This window comes from Athene noctua, chromosome 1 (assembly GCF_965140245.1).
Source record: "Athene noctua chromosome 1, bAthNoc1.hap1.1, whole genome shotgun sequence".
NCBI lineage: Eukaryota > Metazoa > Chordata > Aves > Strigiformes > Strigidae > Athene > Athene noctua.
The window spans coordinates 147,166,837-147,182,760 of NC_134037.1; the positions used below are offsets into that span (position 1 = coordinate 147,166,837).

A 15,924-nucleotide genomic window follows, 5' to 3' on the forward strand; every position below is an offset into this window, starting at 1 on the left:
CTCGTTCTTTTTTTCTCCCATCAGTATTGTGAATTGATGCATTGTGCTGAGCTGAATAAATCATGCACTGTGGCATGTGACAGATACAAGCCCTTCATGAATCACATTACTGAAATGCTTCATTAGATTTGATAAAAACAAACCCAAAATTTCACCTGCTTTAAATACATGAGGCCACAGTGTTGTAGGTCTTTATGCAGTTTAGGGCTATGTTATGATTGCTGTGGCAATGGCTGTAGCAACAGTATCTCTAATTTCACCTTTTCCAGTTTAAAGTTTTCTTCTGCTGCACACTTAATGATCAGCATTCTTCAGAGAAACCTGTACTCTGTCTCTGTCATACAATAATTCTGGGTATGTTATTCAGATTCATGTTTCAGTCGGTGAGTTTTGTCCTCTGATGAGGTCACACTTGTGTACTAACTCTCTGCTGCTGCCTTATTCATCTGCCTTTTATGAAAAACAAATCATTCTTTACTACTGTAACATCACTGAAATCAATGGTAAGCCTGGAACAATGGAGTATGAATTTGGGATCAACATTCATTTCGTTGAAACTTTTTTCACTATGTGCTATAAAAATATTAATGGATCTATGTTTTTGTCTTAGAGAGATTCATGCATAAGTATTTGACATATTAAGAGTTCTCAAAGTTTGGAACTGTGTGAACTATTCAATGTGACTGAAAAACATGCCTCCTGTGCCACTATGGCATGTGGATGATAGAAGATAAGCAAAGCTCACGCACTCTTCTGCTGAAAGCTATTTCTGAAAGACAGGAATATAGCTGAAATCATATCCATGGCAATGTGATTATTGAGAGGCCTGTCCAATGAAGTCAGTGGAAAAACTACAGCTGGCTTCAATGGGAATTGAATGGGCTCTGTGACGAGTCATCTGAAAATAAAAGGACAAGGGGAAAAAGCCTGGTACAGATTTGCTGGGTGTAAAAAAATCCTCACTGCCTGTGGAAAATTACAACTGCCAGATCACAGCATATATTCTGAAAGCTGCTTTTATGTACATCATAAGTATTGCTTTCTGGGATGATCCAGTGATAAAGTACCTCCCAAACTGTTGTTGGCTTGCATGGAAATGCTACTTCCTTTCTGAGATGATACTCTCAAAAATTTAAATTTCTTGTGTGGCAAAGCAGGTAGTAACAAGAAGATGTCCAGAATAACAGATATTAGACAGGTATTAGGCAAGAGGTAATCCTAACTTTTGTTGTCAAGAAACAGATGTATCTCGACTGTTGTTCAAAATCAGGCAAGATTTTTGCTCTTTGACAAGACAGAATTTTTAAGGTAACAAGAAACCCTTTCACATTCTCCCAGTGCATTCAGAGAGGCTCTTCTTACACCAGGTCTCCTTCCTAGCATGCTTGCCAGGCCCCAGGTCCCAACAGGTGATGGCAACAAGAATAGCTCCACAGACTTCAGCTAGCCTCCCAAATTTATGTTTGTTTACACACCTGATTATTGGTCCTCATACATTTGTTTTGGCTTCATAATCCAGAGCAGTTCAGTCTATTTTCATGAATCATGAACACAGAATTTGTGACACAAAGGCTCAGACAAAGCTTATTAGTGGGGCAGCTTTCTCATTTTACCTTGCATGAAGAAGAGTCAAAATTGAATCCAAACTGTGAACATCCCATTGAATATTCCCTTTATTCACATGCGATTTAGGTAAATGAAGAAATAATCATCATAGTGCCCAGCAACACAGGAACAACATGGTAATAAACTGAAGGCCTGTGGGTAGTTTTTAAATTTTGTACAAACAGATTTAGGAATTGATGGTTCGTTTCAATCTCTCAACACAATTTCATGAACTAAGTAATTTGCTAATAATTGCTACTATGCTATACAGTTTACGGGGATACCTTAATCACTGTTCTCAAACAATCTTATTCCAATAATAATTTTTTTAATTACTTCCAAAATCAAGAGAATTTGAACAGTTTCTCCTATTGATATGTGAAACACGAAGTCCCTTGCCTTCTTTATTTTCTGGAGTACAACAAAAGAGGTGAACTGCAATTAAGTCTGTCATTCAATTTTAAGTAATGCTGCTGGACATAGTTTAAGTAAACTTCCAAAAAGAGGATAAACTATCAACCAGCTCAGTGCAGGCATGTGCTACTTACCTCCAAATCCAGGTCTCAGTGCAAAATCATGGTCCTCTATGTGAAGAAGCTGCTCAGATTTAAGTGGCTGTACTTTTGTGCTGTCAAGTTTCCTCATTTTAATTTGTTTGCTATGTTTAAAAAAAAAAAAAAAAAGGTAAGAAACTTCTTTTTTTTTTCTGCCTGACATTGAGTGTTAGTTAAATGAAGCAAGGACTCAAGAATACTGAATGGTTGAATCTGGTATGATAAGAGAAATAACTGTGCTGATAAAGTTGAAGAAAGATGCATCAGAAAAGGTAGGGAAATCAGGTATGAGGGTGCCCAGGTCTATGAGAAACACCAAATATATATATAAAGTCCCAGGAAGAACATCTAACTCTTCTTTTCTTCCTTTCAGAGATTGTATCTGTCATTATATAAGAGATTATAGCTGTTTGAAAAAATGTTATTATTCACATAACCTTTTGTAACTCAGACTTGGAAATAACACCATGTATCCATGGTTTAATACATTTCATACATTTCATTTCGTGGTTTCATACATTTCCTTGCACTTCATACATTATCAATATTACAGAGACAATTATACATTTTATTGCAATTTTTTTTTCCCTAGGAGCTCAAATGAGTCAATAATTTTTCCGAAGGATGAGAAACTTAGGGTCCTAGATCCAGGGACTTGTTTTTGAGATCTCTCAAACATCACTCAGATTTGGCCAAGTTACTTGTTAGCTCATCCCCTTATTTACTGCTGAGACATGCGGTATTTCTTTGCGTCAAGAGTCCTGTCTCTGCATTTTTCCCCATGCCACACATAACTGAGCCTCTGCGTAGCAGCAAGGCAACACAGATGAACCTGTGCTCTAAGTAGGATGAATTCTGAATTTTTTCTGGTGACTGTTGCTAATTTTCTTCCCTTCAGAGAACATACTGCACAACATCCTAAACTCCCCTGGGAAATTCCCATGCCTAAGAAGGGACTCAAGCTCTCCATACAGAAATCTTATGTGCTGGGCCTGCATTTAAAATGAACAGCACATGCCCATCACAATGCAGAATCCTCTTTCCATTTTCCTATAAACACAAACAATGGCACAGACAGCAGAGGGTTCTGGAACATGCCCATATCACAAAGGTATTGGGTTAAAACAAAGACAAGATCTACAGTTCTGGCAGCTGGGTGACACAGGCTTTAGAAAGAATCCGTTACATTATTTGGTTCTGCTATAAGAAAAATGCTATGATCACAGAATCATCGAGGTTGGAAAAGACCTTGAAGATCACCTATTGCAACCATTAACCTAACACTGACAGTTCCCAACTACACCATATCCCTCAGAGCTATGTCAACCCGACTCTTAAACACCTCCAGGGATGGGGACTCCACCACCTCCCTGGGCAGACCATTCTAATGCCTAACAACCCATTCTGTGAAGAAATGCTTCCTAATATCCAGTCTAAACCTTCCCTGGTGCAACTTGAGGCCATTCCCTCTTGTCCTGTCGCTTGTTAGTTGGTTAAAGAGACTCATCCCCAGCTCTCTGCAACCTCCTTTCAGGTAGCTGTAGAGGACGATGAGGTCTCCCCTCAGCCTCCTCTTCTCCAAACTAAACAACCCCAGTTCCCTCAGCCGCTCCTCCAGACCCCTCACCAGCTTTGTTGCCCATGATGTCTCCTCAGCTTTCCACTCCTTGCTGCATATCCTGCTTTAGTTATAACACAACTAGCCATACCTTACCTGCAGAATTATGCCTAGCTCTGGGGCCCCGTTTCAGGAAAGGTATGGGAAGATTGTAAGAACCTGCGCAGTTTAATTTAGAGGAAGAAGACTGAGGGGACATCACAGTCTTCAGAACACATCATGAGCTTTTACAGGGCCCTTTGCTCCATGACCACTCCCCAGTAGCATAAGCAGTGGCAGCAAGAGAGATCTGTGGTACACATTAGGAACACCTTTCTGATGGTGAGAATAGTGAAACATGGGAACATATTGCTTGGGCAGGTTTTGAGACTCCTTTAAGTTGGGCTACTTAAGAACAGGTTAGACATATATCTGTAAGAATGACTTAAATACAGCTGCTTTGCCACAGGCAAGGGACTCTCCCCAGACATAATGTCTTTCATGCCTTCTGTGATTCTCTGGGACTTTGCTGCCAGCAACTCTAATTATTACTTTAGCCTGAATGATAGAAATCTGTTCTGAAGATTTGCCCTGTAGTCAAACACCACTTAAGATGAAGTATGAAATACATTAGGATGAGGTATGTGCCTGTATTTGCTTCTTTTTCCCCTTCTTTCCCCCCTTTTTTCTTAATAATAAAGCCCAAGAAATTACTTTTTAAAATGCTATGTTACAGAAATGCTGAGGTGGCTGCTGGGCTATTCAGAACCACTGGGCTTGAACAAATTAATTTACCTTAGTATTCTTGAATGTCTCTGGCAGTGTTGTCTGAACCAAATTATCAGGGCAGTCAGAACACCCATCAGGCATTTCAAATACTGACTGTAGTTTTCTAAGTATGAAAATTATGTGTATGCTAAAATGAAACCCTATGCTTCAGAGAATTAAAATCACCTCAGAGCAAGCCTGTATCAGAGCAGAATGGGCAGTAGAACTGAACGCCTTCGATGCTCTGCAATAGGTATACAAGGAAATTCTGCTGTTTGGGAACCAGCATAAGAGAAAATGATGAATTATGTTCAGAATGCCATGGCACAGCTAATGCAGTTTGGAAGCATGAGGTTATTTGTCATCGGATGTGCCAAAGATAATACCTGTTTGATGCTCCGATGATTTCACTTGAAGAAGCAGGCTAAAACTATGATACATCTATTACAGCTTCTTACTAGAAGCAAATTTGTGACTGAGGAAGACTTTCCCTAGTCACAAGAGGCAAAACATAAGCTACCAGGGCACTACCATGAGCCACTCAGAAGAGATGTTATGGGATTTTGATACTAATTCTGTTTTTCTGGACGAGGACAAAACTTTAGTGCCCACTTAACAGCTTCTTTAAGCTGATGTTTTATCTACAAATGGTGGAGTATCTATAATTATTTCTAGCTGCTATCAAAAGTGGTTGTTCAAGCTAGGCAAGACCTTGCAGGGGTCAGAATAGCACTTTTATTACAAACATGCTACATTTTCAATACCTTCCTTTGGCAGAACATATTTTTTTTACTGTAAAGGAAAACAGGCTTACATGCAGAGATATGTGCTCATGGTACTTGGAATTAATTTCATAGACACTGGTAGCACTGCATGTGTAAATGTACCAAAACTCAGAAAAATTCCATTAAAATTAATAAAATAATTAAAAAATAATACACTTCTGCTTCACATTTTTTCTCCTTCTTGACTGCTTTCCCCACCCAAGGCTAAGAAGTGTTCTCCAGCAGATATTCCTTTAACACAGCATCTGGATTCCAGATGTTGCTCCTTGGCTAAGAGTTACAGTACTAAATTGTCCTTACTACAGATTTACAGTTATTTAACTGATGATTCAAAGGGAGTCACATGTATGTATTTGTTTACTCCCACAAAATCCTAGACCCATATCTAACTATTGATCACCATACAGCATTGTGAAATCATCAGCAGATGTTTTCTTGAGTGCTCCTTCCCATGGCACCAATTCCATTAAAAAGTAGAAGAGAGAGAGCTAACTAGCCTAAGTCTCAGAAGAGCTTTCTGAGGTCAGTCAAAATACACTTTTCATTCTCACAGAAGCACAGCAAGACACAGATTATATTTCGGTGGCCTGGCACCCTGGTCTCTTTATCACACAGCTTTGGCCAGCACACCATGACCTAGAAGTCTATATGCAGTCATTGATTCTGCACATTCATTGTATGGCAGATGTCAGGCTTTGGTGTTTGAGAGGAAAAGCCCACACAGAATCACAGAATAATAGAATTGTTTAGGTTGGAAAAGACCTTTAAGATCATCAAGTCCAACCATTAGCCTAGCACTGCCAAGTCCACTCCTGAACCATGTCCCTAAGCACCACATCTACATGTCTTTTAAAGACCTCCAGGGCTGTGACTCAACCATTTCCCTGGGCAGCCTGTTCCAATGCTTGACAACCCTTTCAGTGAAGAAATTTTTGTGAAATCATCAGCAGATGCATGTATCAGCAGATATATTCACCTAAGGAAAGAAAATCTCTCTTCACCTACCTAGGGTAGTAGTAATAAAGGGAACTCTGACAGATGGCTTGGTATTGGCATAGATCTGGGCAATGATAAATAGGAGTTTGTTGATCTCAGTGAAGCACATGCTCAAGAAACTACTGCTTCCAGTTGCAATAGCTCTGCTTTCCACAGCTGTATTCCAGGCAACATTTTACATAAAGCAAATGAAATTATAATCTATAATTAAATTCCAACAGAGGTCATAAAAAGCACTTGAAGTGTTTCAGATCACATAGGGAAGACACCCCTGCTGGTGCTTATATAGGAAGTTAATGGAAGCACTAGCTCTTTGAAGGAAAGAACGAGATATACTCTTTGGACACTTCACTACCCAATACTGTTATATGGACTCATGGCTCAATGCTTTGGTATCTGACAGAGCTCTCAAAGAGCAGTTAGTCGCTGCCTACAAACCCAAAGCGACTAATTCTGAATTTTTTAACAATGGACAAATAAATATGTGGCAGGCTTTTAAAGACAAATTTAGCTGCTCCTACCTAACCTTGAATACCTAATAGTGAACAAAAGGTCAAAGGTCTGCTCAACAGCATTTGGAATGTTTTATATTAAAGCATTTAACCACATAATGCCATCAGTGTAGTTCCACAACTTCCCATTCATGGGATTGATGTGATTAGTATCCCCTCTGGTTGTCTTTATTTTGCTAGGTTATCAAAAGTTTATGCTTGTTCAAGGAGAAATTGGACAAGTTCATGGAAAAACAACTGAAGGTCACTGAACCTGCAGAAATCACATCCAACACAGGAAGTCTCTGAGGGAAATCTGGTGACTGGATATGGGTGGGAGTATTAGTGGGAAATATCTTATTTGTTTGCCCTGTCCTTATTCTTCCAAACTTGTGCTTACAGCCTTTTTTTGGAAACACACCACTATAGTATATGAACCTTTGGTAAGATCCTGCATGGCTGTTCTGTTTTAGTGCCCTGCATAACTAATGATATGGTAAAAGTTCTTGGTAGGAGACTGGAGGAAGGCTGAAGCACCTCTGCATATTCAGGAAGATATAAACACATTTCCAGCACCATCCTCATCACAACAAATTTTGAAAAATCTGGAACTCATATGTTAGGAAGGATAGTTAGGAGAGGTTTTGGTTTCAGTTAAACTAATTTGATATCCAAGGTACCACACTTCCTTCATTGCTACAGTATGGGGGTAGTAGGGGAAAAAAATTCTCATCATATTCAAAATGAAACTAGGTAAGTTTATGAAAAGACTACTATGAAGGAAACTTTTATAAAAAGAATACCCTAGATTTAATGGCCATAAGCTTCTTTCCAGTGCTATGACCACAAGATACTCTAACTACCACCAAATCAAAGATATACAAAAGGCAGAAGTTACAAAAAAATCTTATTCCTAGCAGAATCTGTGGAATTATATAGCAGCATGATCTCTTAAACATTTTAACACATTTATCAAATCGTGAAGCCCAAATAAATGTAATCAAGTGTACCTCTCTCACATAAAAATGCATTTCTAAGTGTTCAGTAACATCAGCAACATGTACTGTCAAAAAGCCTAATATTTTGACAGTCAAATGTTTTGTTCTTTGCTGTAGGAAATGGACCATGAGAATAATCTCTTTCTCATGTACTTTTGGTTAATGCTTTAAAATCTTCTTTACAAGAGAATGCAAATAGCTTTGGAGGGAGAATTGGGTTACTCTATTAAAACAGTGGAACTTGTAGGTTAAGTAACATTTTCACATGGGATTCTTTTTAAAAGGCCACCCATTTAACCAAGGCCATCTGTCAGCTGTGTCCCTAATAACCCTAGTGTGGGCTGAAAGGTTTTTCCCCAGAAAGAAAAAGAGCCTGGTGGAAAGTCAGACCCTGTTGCAATGTACTGGAGGATAATGCTGCTTTTAGAACAAAACCAGAGAATCAAAGAGAAATTAAATATATTTGGATCCTTTCCACAGAAAAGCTGTTTTGCAGCTGTTAAGCTTTGGGATCTTCTGTGGCTTCAATTCTGCAATCTTCTTCCCAGTTCCAAATCACTAGGACCTAAGAAATGAAGACATGGAAGGCCAAAGCATTGCCTTGTATAAAGAAAACTGCTACATCGGTTACCATCAGCTAAGAATGTAGTCCTGGCATTCCTGCTTGTTCCTATCCTTCCTTCCTGTTAACACACTTCTGCCTGTCTCACAGGATTGTTGTATGGATCCATTTGTATGTATTAGTAAAGATCTGTGGAGAGGACACTGTGCTAGTATTGTTACTGCTGTCCTGTGACAAGAGGTCAGCAAAGGATGACCAGCAGGATGCCACAAAATATGCCGTCTCCTACCACTAGACTTCTCCCCTGCTTTGTGGGTTTTTTTAATGTCAGTGATGGAGCAACTCCTTTCAGCTACTGCAGAACAGGATAAATGCAAGCAACAGTAGCATATGCTTCCCTTTTACCACTGACAAAAGTGTATCAGCTGAGCTTAAAATAGACCTTCCTTACCACTACAGCAATAAGAAGATATTTTGTTCTGTTTTCATTTGATTCTTAACTGTTTCCTGAGACTAGCAAAGCACCAGAGTGGACCTTATGTTGGTATTAGGGCTAGTTCTGTTTATATTGTTTTGTTATTACAAATAATCATGCACCGGCACTCACTCCAAAACTGATAGTAGTTTGAAACAGTCTGCTGAATAGCCATCCTATTCGTGAGCTTAGACCAAACTTGAACCTATGACCTTGAACTGAAATTGAGAAGTACTGAGCGATATTGCATCTCCAGGCAGCTCCATTGTGTCACTGGGATATGTTCTGTTGCCTTGCATTGCTTAAATGTGATTTTATCAAGACATGTAGGGATTCAGAGATATGTCACTGCTGGATTATCACAAAGAAGTGAAGGTAAACAGCTGTACACCTGCTACAAAGCATGTCACTTGAAAAAAGCAGCTTAAACACATCAGAGGAGTCCACTTACATTACTTTTCCTCAGTATGTGATATTGTATGAATAAACTATGAGCTCCCCTGCTTATTTAAATAGGGGTATCAAGCACATAGAAAAATTTAACAGTTGTATCCCTTCTCCTTCCTTAAATGGAGCTACTTATTACACTTTCTCCTGACTCCCAACAGAGATTTGGATTATCACTGTCAGTCATTGCTCTGTTCACATACTGTTAGATTAATCTGGAAACACATTCAAGGACCTCTCACGGCAAAAGGGAAGTTGCACTTGTGGGAAAAAGTACTAACACTTTGCACAGAAACTTACATGTAAATATCTTTGTATCATTCTTCACTTTAAACCAGCTACTTGATTGGAAAGACTAAGAACAGAGACAATCTTCAATGTCTAGAAGAATAAGTATATTCCAGAAAGGGAACACATTGTGTCATCGCTACAAATAAGGTACAATTCACCTCAATTAGTGACATAAAATTGTCTTTTGTATCTTGATAGTGTAGCTACCCTGCTGTTTAGGTAATGGAAGTCACCTTCTAACATTGGCATAGAAATTTGGGAGGCATTTCTGCTTCTTGTAATGGGAGTGAGAGGGTAAGAATACTCGGTACATCACAATAGCAGTCTGGTATCACAATAGTTGTCTAATATCACACAAGCTAAAAGAGCTGTGTGGGTGTGTGAGTGTGTACACACCTTCATATATATGATCAAATATATGTCATCAAATCACAATATGAAAAGTCTGGTTATGAAAAAATAATTCATAGTTCACCATTTTTCTTTTGGGAGCACCGTATCAATACTACACATAATGTAAATCCAGAAACTGGCAGGACAGGACAGTGAACAAAAAGGGTGCATTGAAAGGTTGCTGATAGCATGAAGTTTATCAGATGAACATAGAAAGAGTATATTACTTACCTGGTATGCTTTGTTAAGAATGAGAACTGTTGCCGATGATGAAGATGGTGATGCTGATTTTGAGAACTGTGTAGCACTGCTGTTGGCCACAGGCAGGTGAGGAACAGAAGTTTCATGAGCAGGACCATCTCTTCCAAAAGAGAAATGCACCTGATCAGCCAATCCACCTTGCTGACTTCTTATTGTTAGTGTTTCTACTGTTTAGAAACAGCATAGCATACAAAGGATGCACATGAAGTAAGGCATCACTGAAGACAGAAGACAGGGGCATCCCCGTTCTGATGTCCTCGCTGAGTTCCCCTCATATTTTGGTAAATCATAAACATTCCTTCAGCTCTACATCCCTGCGGCATCTGCTGTCAAACCAGAAGCACCTTGCATTTAGAAAGGTAGTAGATACAGCAGTTTGTTTGGCCAGGCTGCAGTCTGATCCATTGCTTCCACTCTTTCAGCATAGGCGCATATTTGAATTCTCCATCACCCGCTCAGCAACCTCTTCAACATATTCTGTGCAGGCAAAGTGATGTCAAACATTTAATCCCCCTTAAATCCCACACAAAACCATACAAAAATCTGCTTTAATGACAAAGGTCTCTAAATTAATCTTGCTTTCTATATATGTGCGTATCTGCTCAAAATAATTTTCTGTACAGATCAAACTCTTTCATTAACTGGCTACATTTTATTGTCTTCCCAACCATTAACATCATTTCTGTTTCTGTGATCTGCAGTAGCAAGTATTTTGTCTGTAGATATAAAACTACTTTTGGACAGCACAGTATCATGGAACAAGTCCAAACTAAAAATTAAGTCTTGTTTCAATATTGTCTAATGACATTTGGAAATATCAACAATCTTTTTTCTTTTCTTTTTTTCTTCTACTAAGTTCTACGGTTATCCATTTAATTTACCCTAAATTTACAAGGTATGTACATGTCTAAGATCCAGCATTCTTTGACCACCCCTAATTTTATTGTTATTTCATTTAAACTGCCCTGCCTCTTCAATAGCAGATTGAATTGCAAAACATTTTATTAACAAAATGTTGCTTAAGCAATAGCTTGAGCATGCCTGCTTCTCTTATGAAAGGTGATAAGATTTTTTGTGGGCCTAAAACTGGGCAATACTAGACACAGCTTCTTAGCTGATGCAGTCAAATTTACCCTTTTCAAGTCATCAGCAAGTTCAGTAATTATCACAATCAACGGCATGTGTTTATTTTTCTTCATCTAGAAAATCAGAGATATGAGATTGAAATGGAAATACCCAACTACTATCTAACAGATGTAGAAGAAATTCAGGTCTCCCGGCAATAGACTTCTTCCTAAGTAAGACAAACAGAGGAATGAAAACAAACCCAGCACTGTGTTTGCTGAGACTGTTAACACTCAAGCATGTTGAGGTAATAATTCTGTGATGTGGGCATCTGCCTCCTCAGAAGTTCCCTGAGACTCCCAACTAACTTCAGTTGGGCTAAGAAATAATTCTCAGATAAAAATTATTTCCAGGAGGAGGTTACCAAAGGACAGCTTATTCCCACTCTTGGAGTTGAACAGCTGTCTGTCTGCCTGTGACTTAAAAAAAAAAAAAAAAAAAATCCCTTCCCAACCACGCATAAAACTTCGTGTTAGATTGAATTTGGTGGACTAGATCAAAGGCTTTCAACCCTACTACCCATCTCATTCTATATTGTTCATAGTTTAATCCTTTCCTGTTCAGCAAACATGGAAGATCATTTGTAGCCTGACTCAGGGATAGTCAAATAGTGCTTCCAGCAGGTCTGGTGTATAGCCAGGGTGGAGCCTCTGGAGAAAGTAAACACAAGCTGTAGTTAATAAGACCTTTAACAGGTTCCATCAATTTGCACTACCATTAGGGTGGAAAAGGGAAAATAAACAATAACTCTAATGAGAATTTATTCCAGGTAGAGATAATACTTGTTCCTGAGCCAGTCTGGTTAAGTCGTCTAGTTTCATCCAGCCTACACATATCAAAGTATCAACACACCTAATTAAATTACATATAATAAAAGATCCAAGAGCCTTCGGAGCCTCCTCTTAACTGACCCAAGCACAGGGCCAACAGTAGCACCAATAGTAGCAAATTAGATAAGAAGCAAACTACACTGCAGGCAGCATGGTAAATGTGTTACCATGTTTCTACATGTTCAGCTATCTGCACATTCAGCAGTGTTAACTCATTTTCAACCATTTTCCTCAACTACAGAGGAATAACAACATGTATATACTGCCTTCTCTGCTAATAGTAATCATCCACACTGTTTCCAGAGACTTTTGGGAAAGCCGTATTTTAGATGTTAGGATCATCCTGAGCTGAAACTGCGAGCTGTTATCCTCACCAAGCAGGAGACACAGAATGGGGAAGGAGAGGATGTTCCAGGTGCTGAGGTTATCCACTGAGAGCTCTGATGGGTGTCCGAGTTTAGATCATGTCGTGCTAATGCATAAATGCATTGACTTTGTGTGCTGACCTCAAGGAAGTAAAAAGGGTACATTAAAAATAAATAAGTAAAAATTGCTTTGTGTATTTGTTTCCCAGCTGGAAAAGGGAGGGCTTAGAAACCCTGCTCCAGGGATATGGCAAAGACAAACAAGCTGGCATTGCAGAATGACTGCGTGGCCCAGCTGCCTATGGATGTCCCTCCCTCCAGAAGGCACATCAGCCAAGAGGGGAGTCTGTAACATAGAAAGAGGCAATTAGATGCTGTTTTCCTTCAGCTATTAGCACCCCGCTGTTTTATTATTCCTGACTGTAGCAAGAACTTTACCACTAAGCTGTGGTGCTGAAAAGACTGCTCCATGGAGAATTTCCAAAACATGCTCAATGTTGCTTTGACTGCCCCTCGCTAAAATCAGCTTTAGTCAAAAAAAAAGGGGGCTGGATGCACTGATATATTTCACCACCTTCACACCACTGATGTCATAACATTAAATATCACCCTGAGGGGCCTTGCCTAAGAACACTGAAAAATCTAAGCACTACCCCTCTGACCTTGGCTGTGGCATATTTCCAGAAATTAATTGTCTAGCCCACACATGCAAAGTCTTCAGGAGGGACTCCTGCAGACTGAAATGGTGAACACTTCCATTAATGACTGTGTAATATCAGTGAGGGCAACTAGATGTCACCCACAGCAATAGGGTTTCTTCATACTAGAGTTGTTTTTATTTCCTCTGGGTAAGAGAGCATTATACAGAGCAAATTATAATATCATTATAAATTACCATTAAGAAAACAGGTTAATGTCCTATGCATTTGTCTGTAATAAATCCTAAAAAGATCCATCTTTGCAGAAGAATAAAGACAGGATAATACACTTTGCTTGTAATGGGTCAGTCGATGATAGGTCCTTGTGTTTAAACACAGTATATTGTCTCTGCTATCATTAAAATATTTATTTAAAATTATCCCTTCTCTGTAGCCCATGAAAAGTTTGTAATGCTTATCTTTCAAGGACAAAACCCAGTGCATAGTAACAGTGAGTAAGCTCACTGGAACAGTTTATAAGCAACAAAGCAAGCAAAAGAACAAAAATAATAAATACACCATTTACTATCAAAAACCCGAGATGTCTTCTTTTAGCGAGCAAAATAAAGCAGTTTCAGGTAATTACAATCTGAAACTACAGACCCCTCTCCACCACAGATCAGAAAGCAAAGCAAATTGACAACAGCTATTATAAAAACAAGAACAAAAAAATGCCAGGGATGAAGAGATGCTTCAGAGGTTGGAATTTTTCAGAAAATCTTAGTGCACCTAAAGGCCATTTTAAACACATGGAGCTGAAACACCATAGCACACTAGCACTTAACAACCTGTAAATTATCTGCAGTGAGAAGAGATGCAATGTGGAATGGAGCAGGAGCGCAGGTTTACCTGGCACGTATTTTTTATTCTTCTAATCAGAGAATGAAACACCAGGGAAAAAAACATTCCTAAGAATCTCCTAAGAGGCACTAGTTTCTGGTAAACAACCAGGAAATCACAGAAAGAAGATTAACCAGAGCACTGACTGTGAGTGTGAATGTAATACTGCAGCACAAGAATAGGCAGCATTTTGCTTTTCTATGGTAACAGACTCGGTGCATGGCACTTACCATTTATATTGTGGGGACCTGCAAAAATACTAGTCAGAAATAAGGACACTTTCTCCTGCTTATATTAACACAAACGATGAACCAAGTTTCCAGAATAAGGTATCCATTCACATTTCCTAACAAGATGAAGTGAGAGGAAAGCAGAGACTGAGCATTACAATTCCAGTTTGCAAGTCTCAGAACAGGTAAGTGCTTTACTTAACATTTGCAGTGGGACCCAGCTCTTACGGTCCTGCTCTTTATCATTGTCCCAAATAGTTTGGGATAACAAACTGGGCACATAAGGACTGCAAAGTACTAAAATAGAAAAGAATTCAAAAGCCAGCAAAAAACACAGCTCAGCTCAAAATCTGTGCAAGATTTTTGCATGGTGTTTACTGAGATGGACTCTCACCCTGGGGTTTTACAACCAGCTTAAAGAGAATTATCAGGCTACTGCTGAAACACTGTCCTCCCCTCCATCCCTGCAGTGCACTTGTACTTGCTACCCTTGCTTTGCCATCAGCAACTGTTCAGCCCATTGTTAAAGGAATGGGCAGCAGTGTGGGAGGGAGGATCTGCCCCCTCTCTGTGGTGTCACACAGCTAGACTGGCTTATGCCAACTTTGAAACTGTACCCTGAACTTCTGCTAGGCAATATGAAAAACTGGCAATAATATTGAAGTGAGCACATAATATTTTCCAATGAGTGTCTAGTTCTACTGTAAAAAGAAAATCCTGATTGTTTTCCTTCTCCCTTTTATGGGATGTAAAATTCTTGCAGCCTGAGTACAAATTTCCTGTGAAATTATGGTTCTGCACTCATTGTTTCTTATATTTTCTTAACATCTCATTGTCTGTGGGATTCTCATATCATCAAAGGGCACATTCCTGACACCAGACAAAGCCTTCTGTGAAGGAAAACAAACATCTATAGATGCACAGTCACCAGCTACAGTCTGCACATACATATCGCCTGGATCCAGGCTGAGCCCAGGAGCTTGGTCTTGGTTCTGATGCCCGGTGAAGTCTGGCTCACCTCACCTGTAGGTCTGCAGCTTTCAAGAGCAGCAGCGGGCAGCCTGGAGAGTTGGCACTAAAATGGCATAAGACTGGAGACTAAATTCTGCTCCTGAAGTTTGTCCAATTTCTTACTGTCTTCATCCATTGCCTATTCATCCAAACGAATATTTTAAAAATGTAGCGAGGGATCCCAACAAAACCATAATCCACCTAAGGAAGGCCTATTTCCCCATATAAAATAGCCTCTGAATATCAGACTTGAACAGATGACCCTGTTTGGCACAGGGATCTTTTTTGCTTTTCCTCCAATTTAAAAAACTCAGGCTTCTGTTTGCTCTAGAGCTGTGGTGGCTGCATACTTTTGTACAATCAGACACTTTGTTTAAAAAAGTAACACAAACAAAAAAAAGCACACGCTTCCCTGATTCTTTGCATTCACTATTTCCAGAGCCCCTAAATCAGGGATTCTTTCATTTTCATCTTTCTGCCCTGGACTGAACAATCACTGAATTAATTTCATCCCTAAATCCCTTTACTTAGCTTCTACACCAGCAATTCTGAAAGTAAAATAATCAGTTTTACTGCCTCTAGTTAAAGAATGATCTGCTTTG

The 15,924-nt window shown here is 39.3% G+C and overlaps 1 protein-coding gene across 1 annotated transcript in view; it reads right to left on the minus strand.

Annotated features, from left to right (window-relative positions):
- GABRR3 (gamma-aminobutyric acid type A receptor subunit rho3) overlaps positions 1-10,681 on the minus strand; it is a 32,794-nt gene extending 22,113 nt beyond the window's left edge. Inside the window, exons 1-2 of the mRNA XM_074928508.1 lie at positions 10,194-10,681; positions 2,154-2,263 (exon numbers count right to left, since the gene is read on the minus strand). Of these exons, the coding sequence (XP_074784609.1) occupies positions 2,154-2,263; positions 10,194-10,321 (238 nt within the window). The 5' untranslated portion in view covers positions 10,322-10,681. The remainder of the gene's footprint in view (positions 1-2,153; positions 2,264-10,193) is intronic.
- Positions 10,682-15,924: the final 5,243 nt, after the last annotated feature.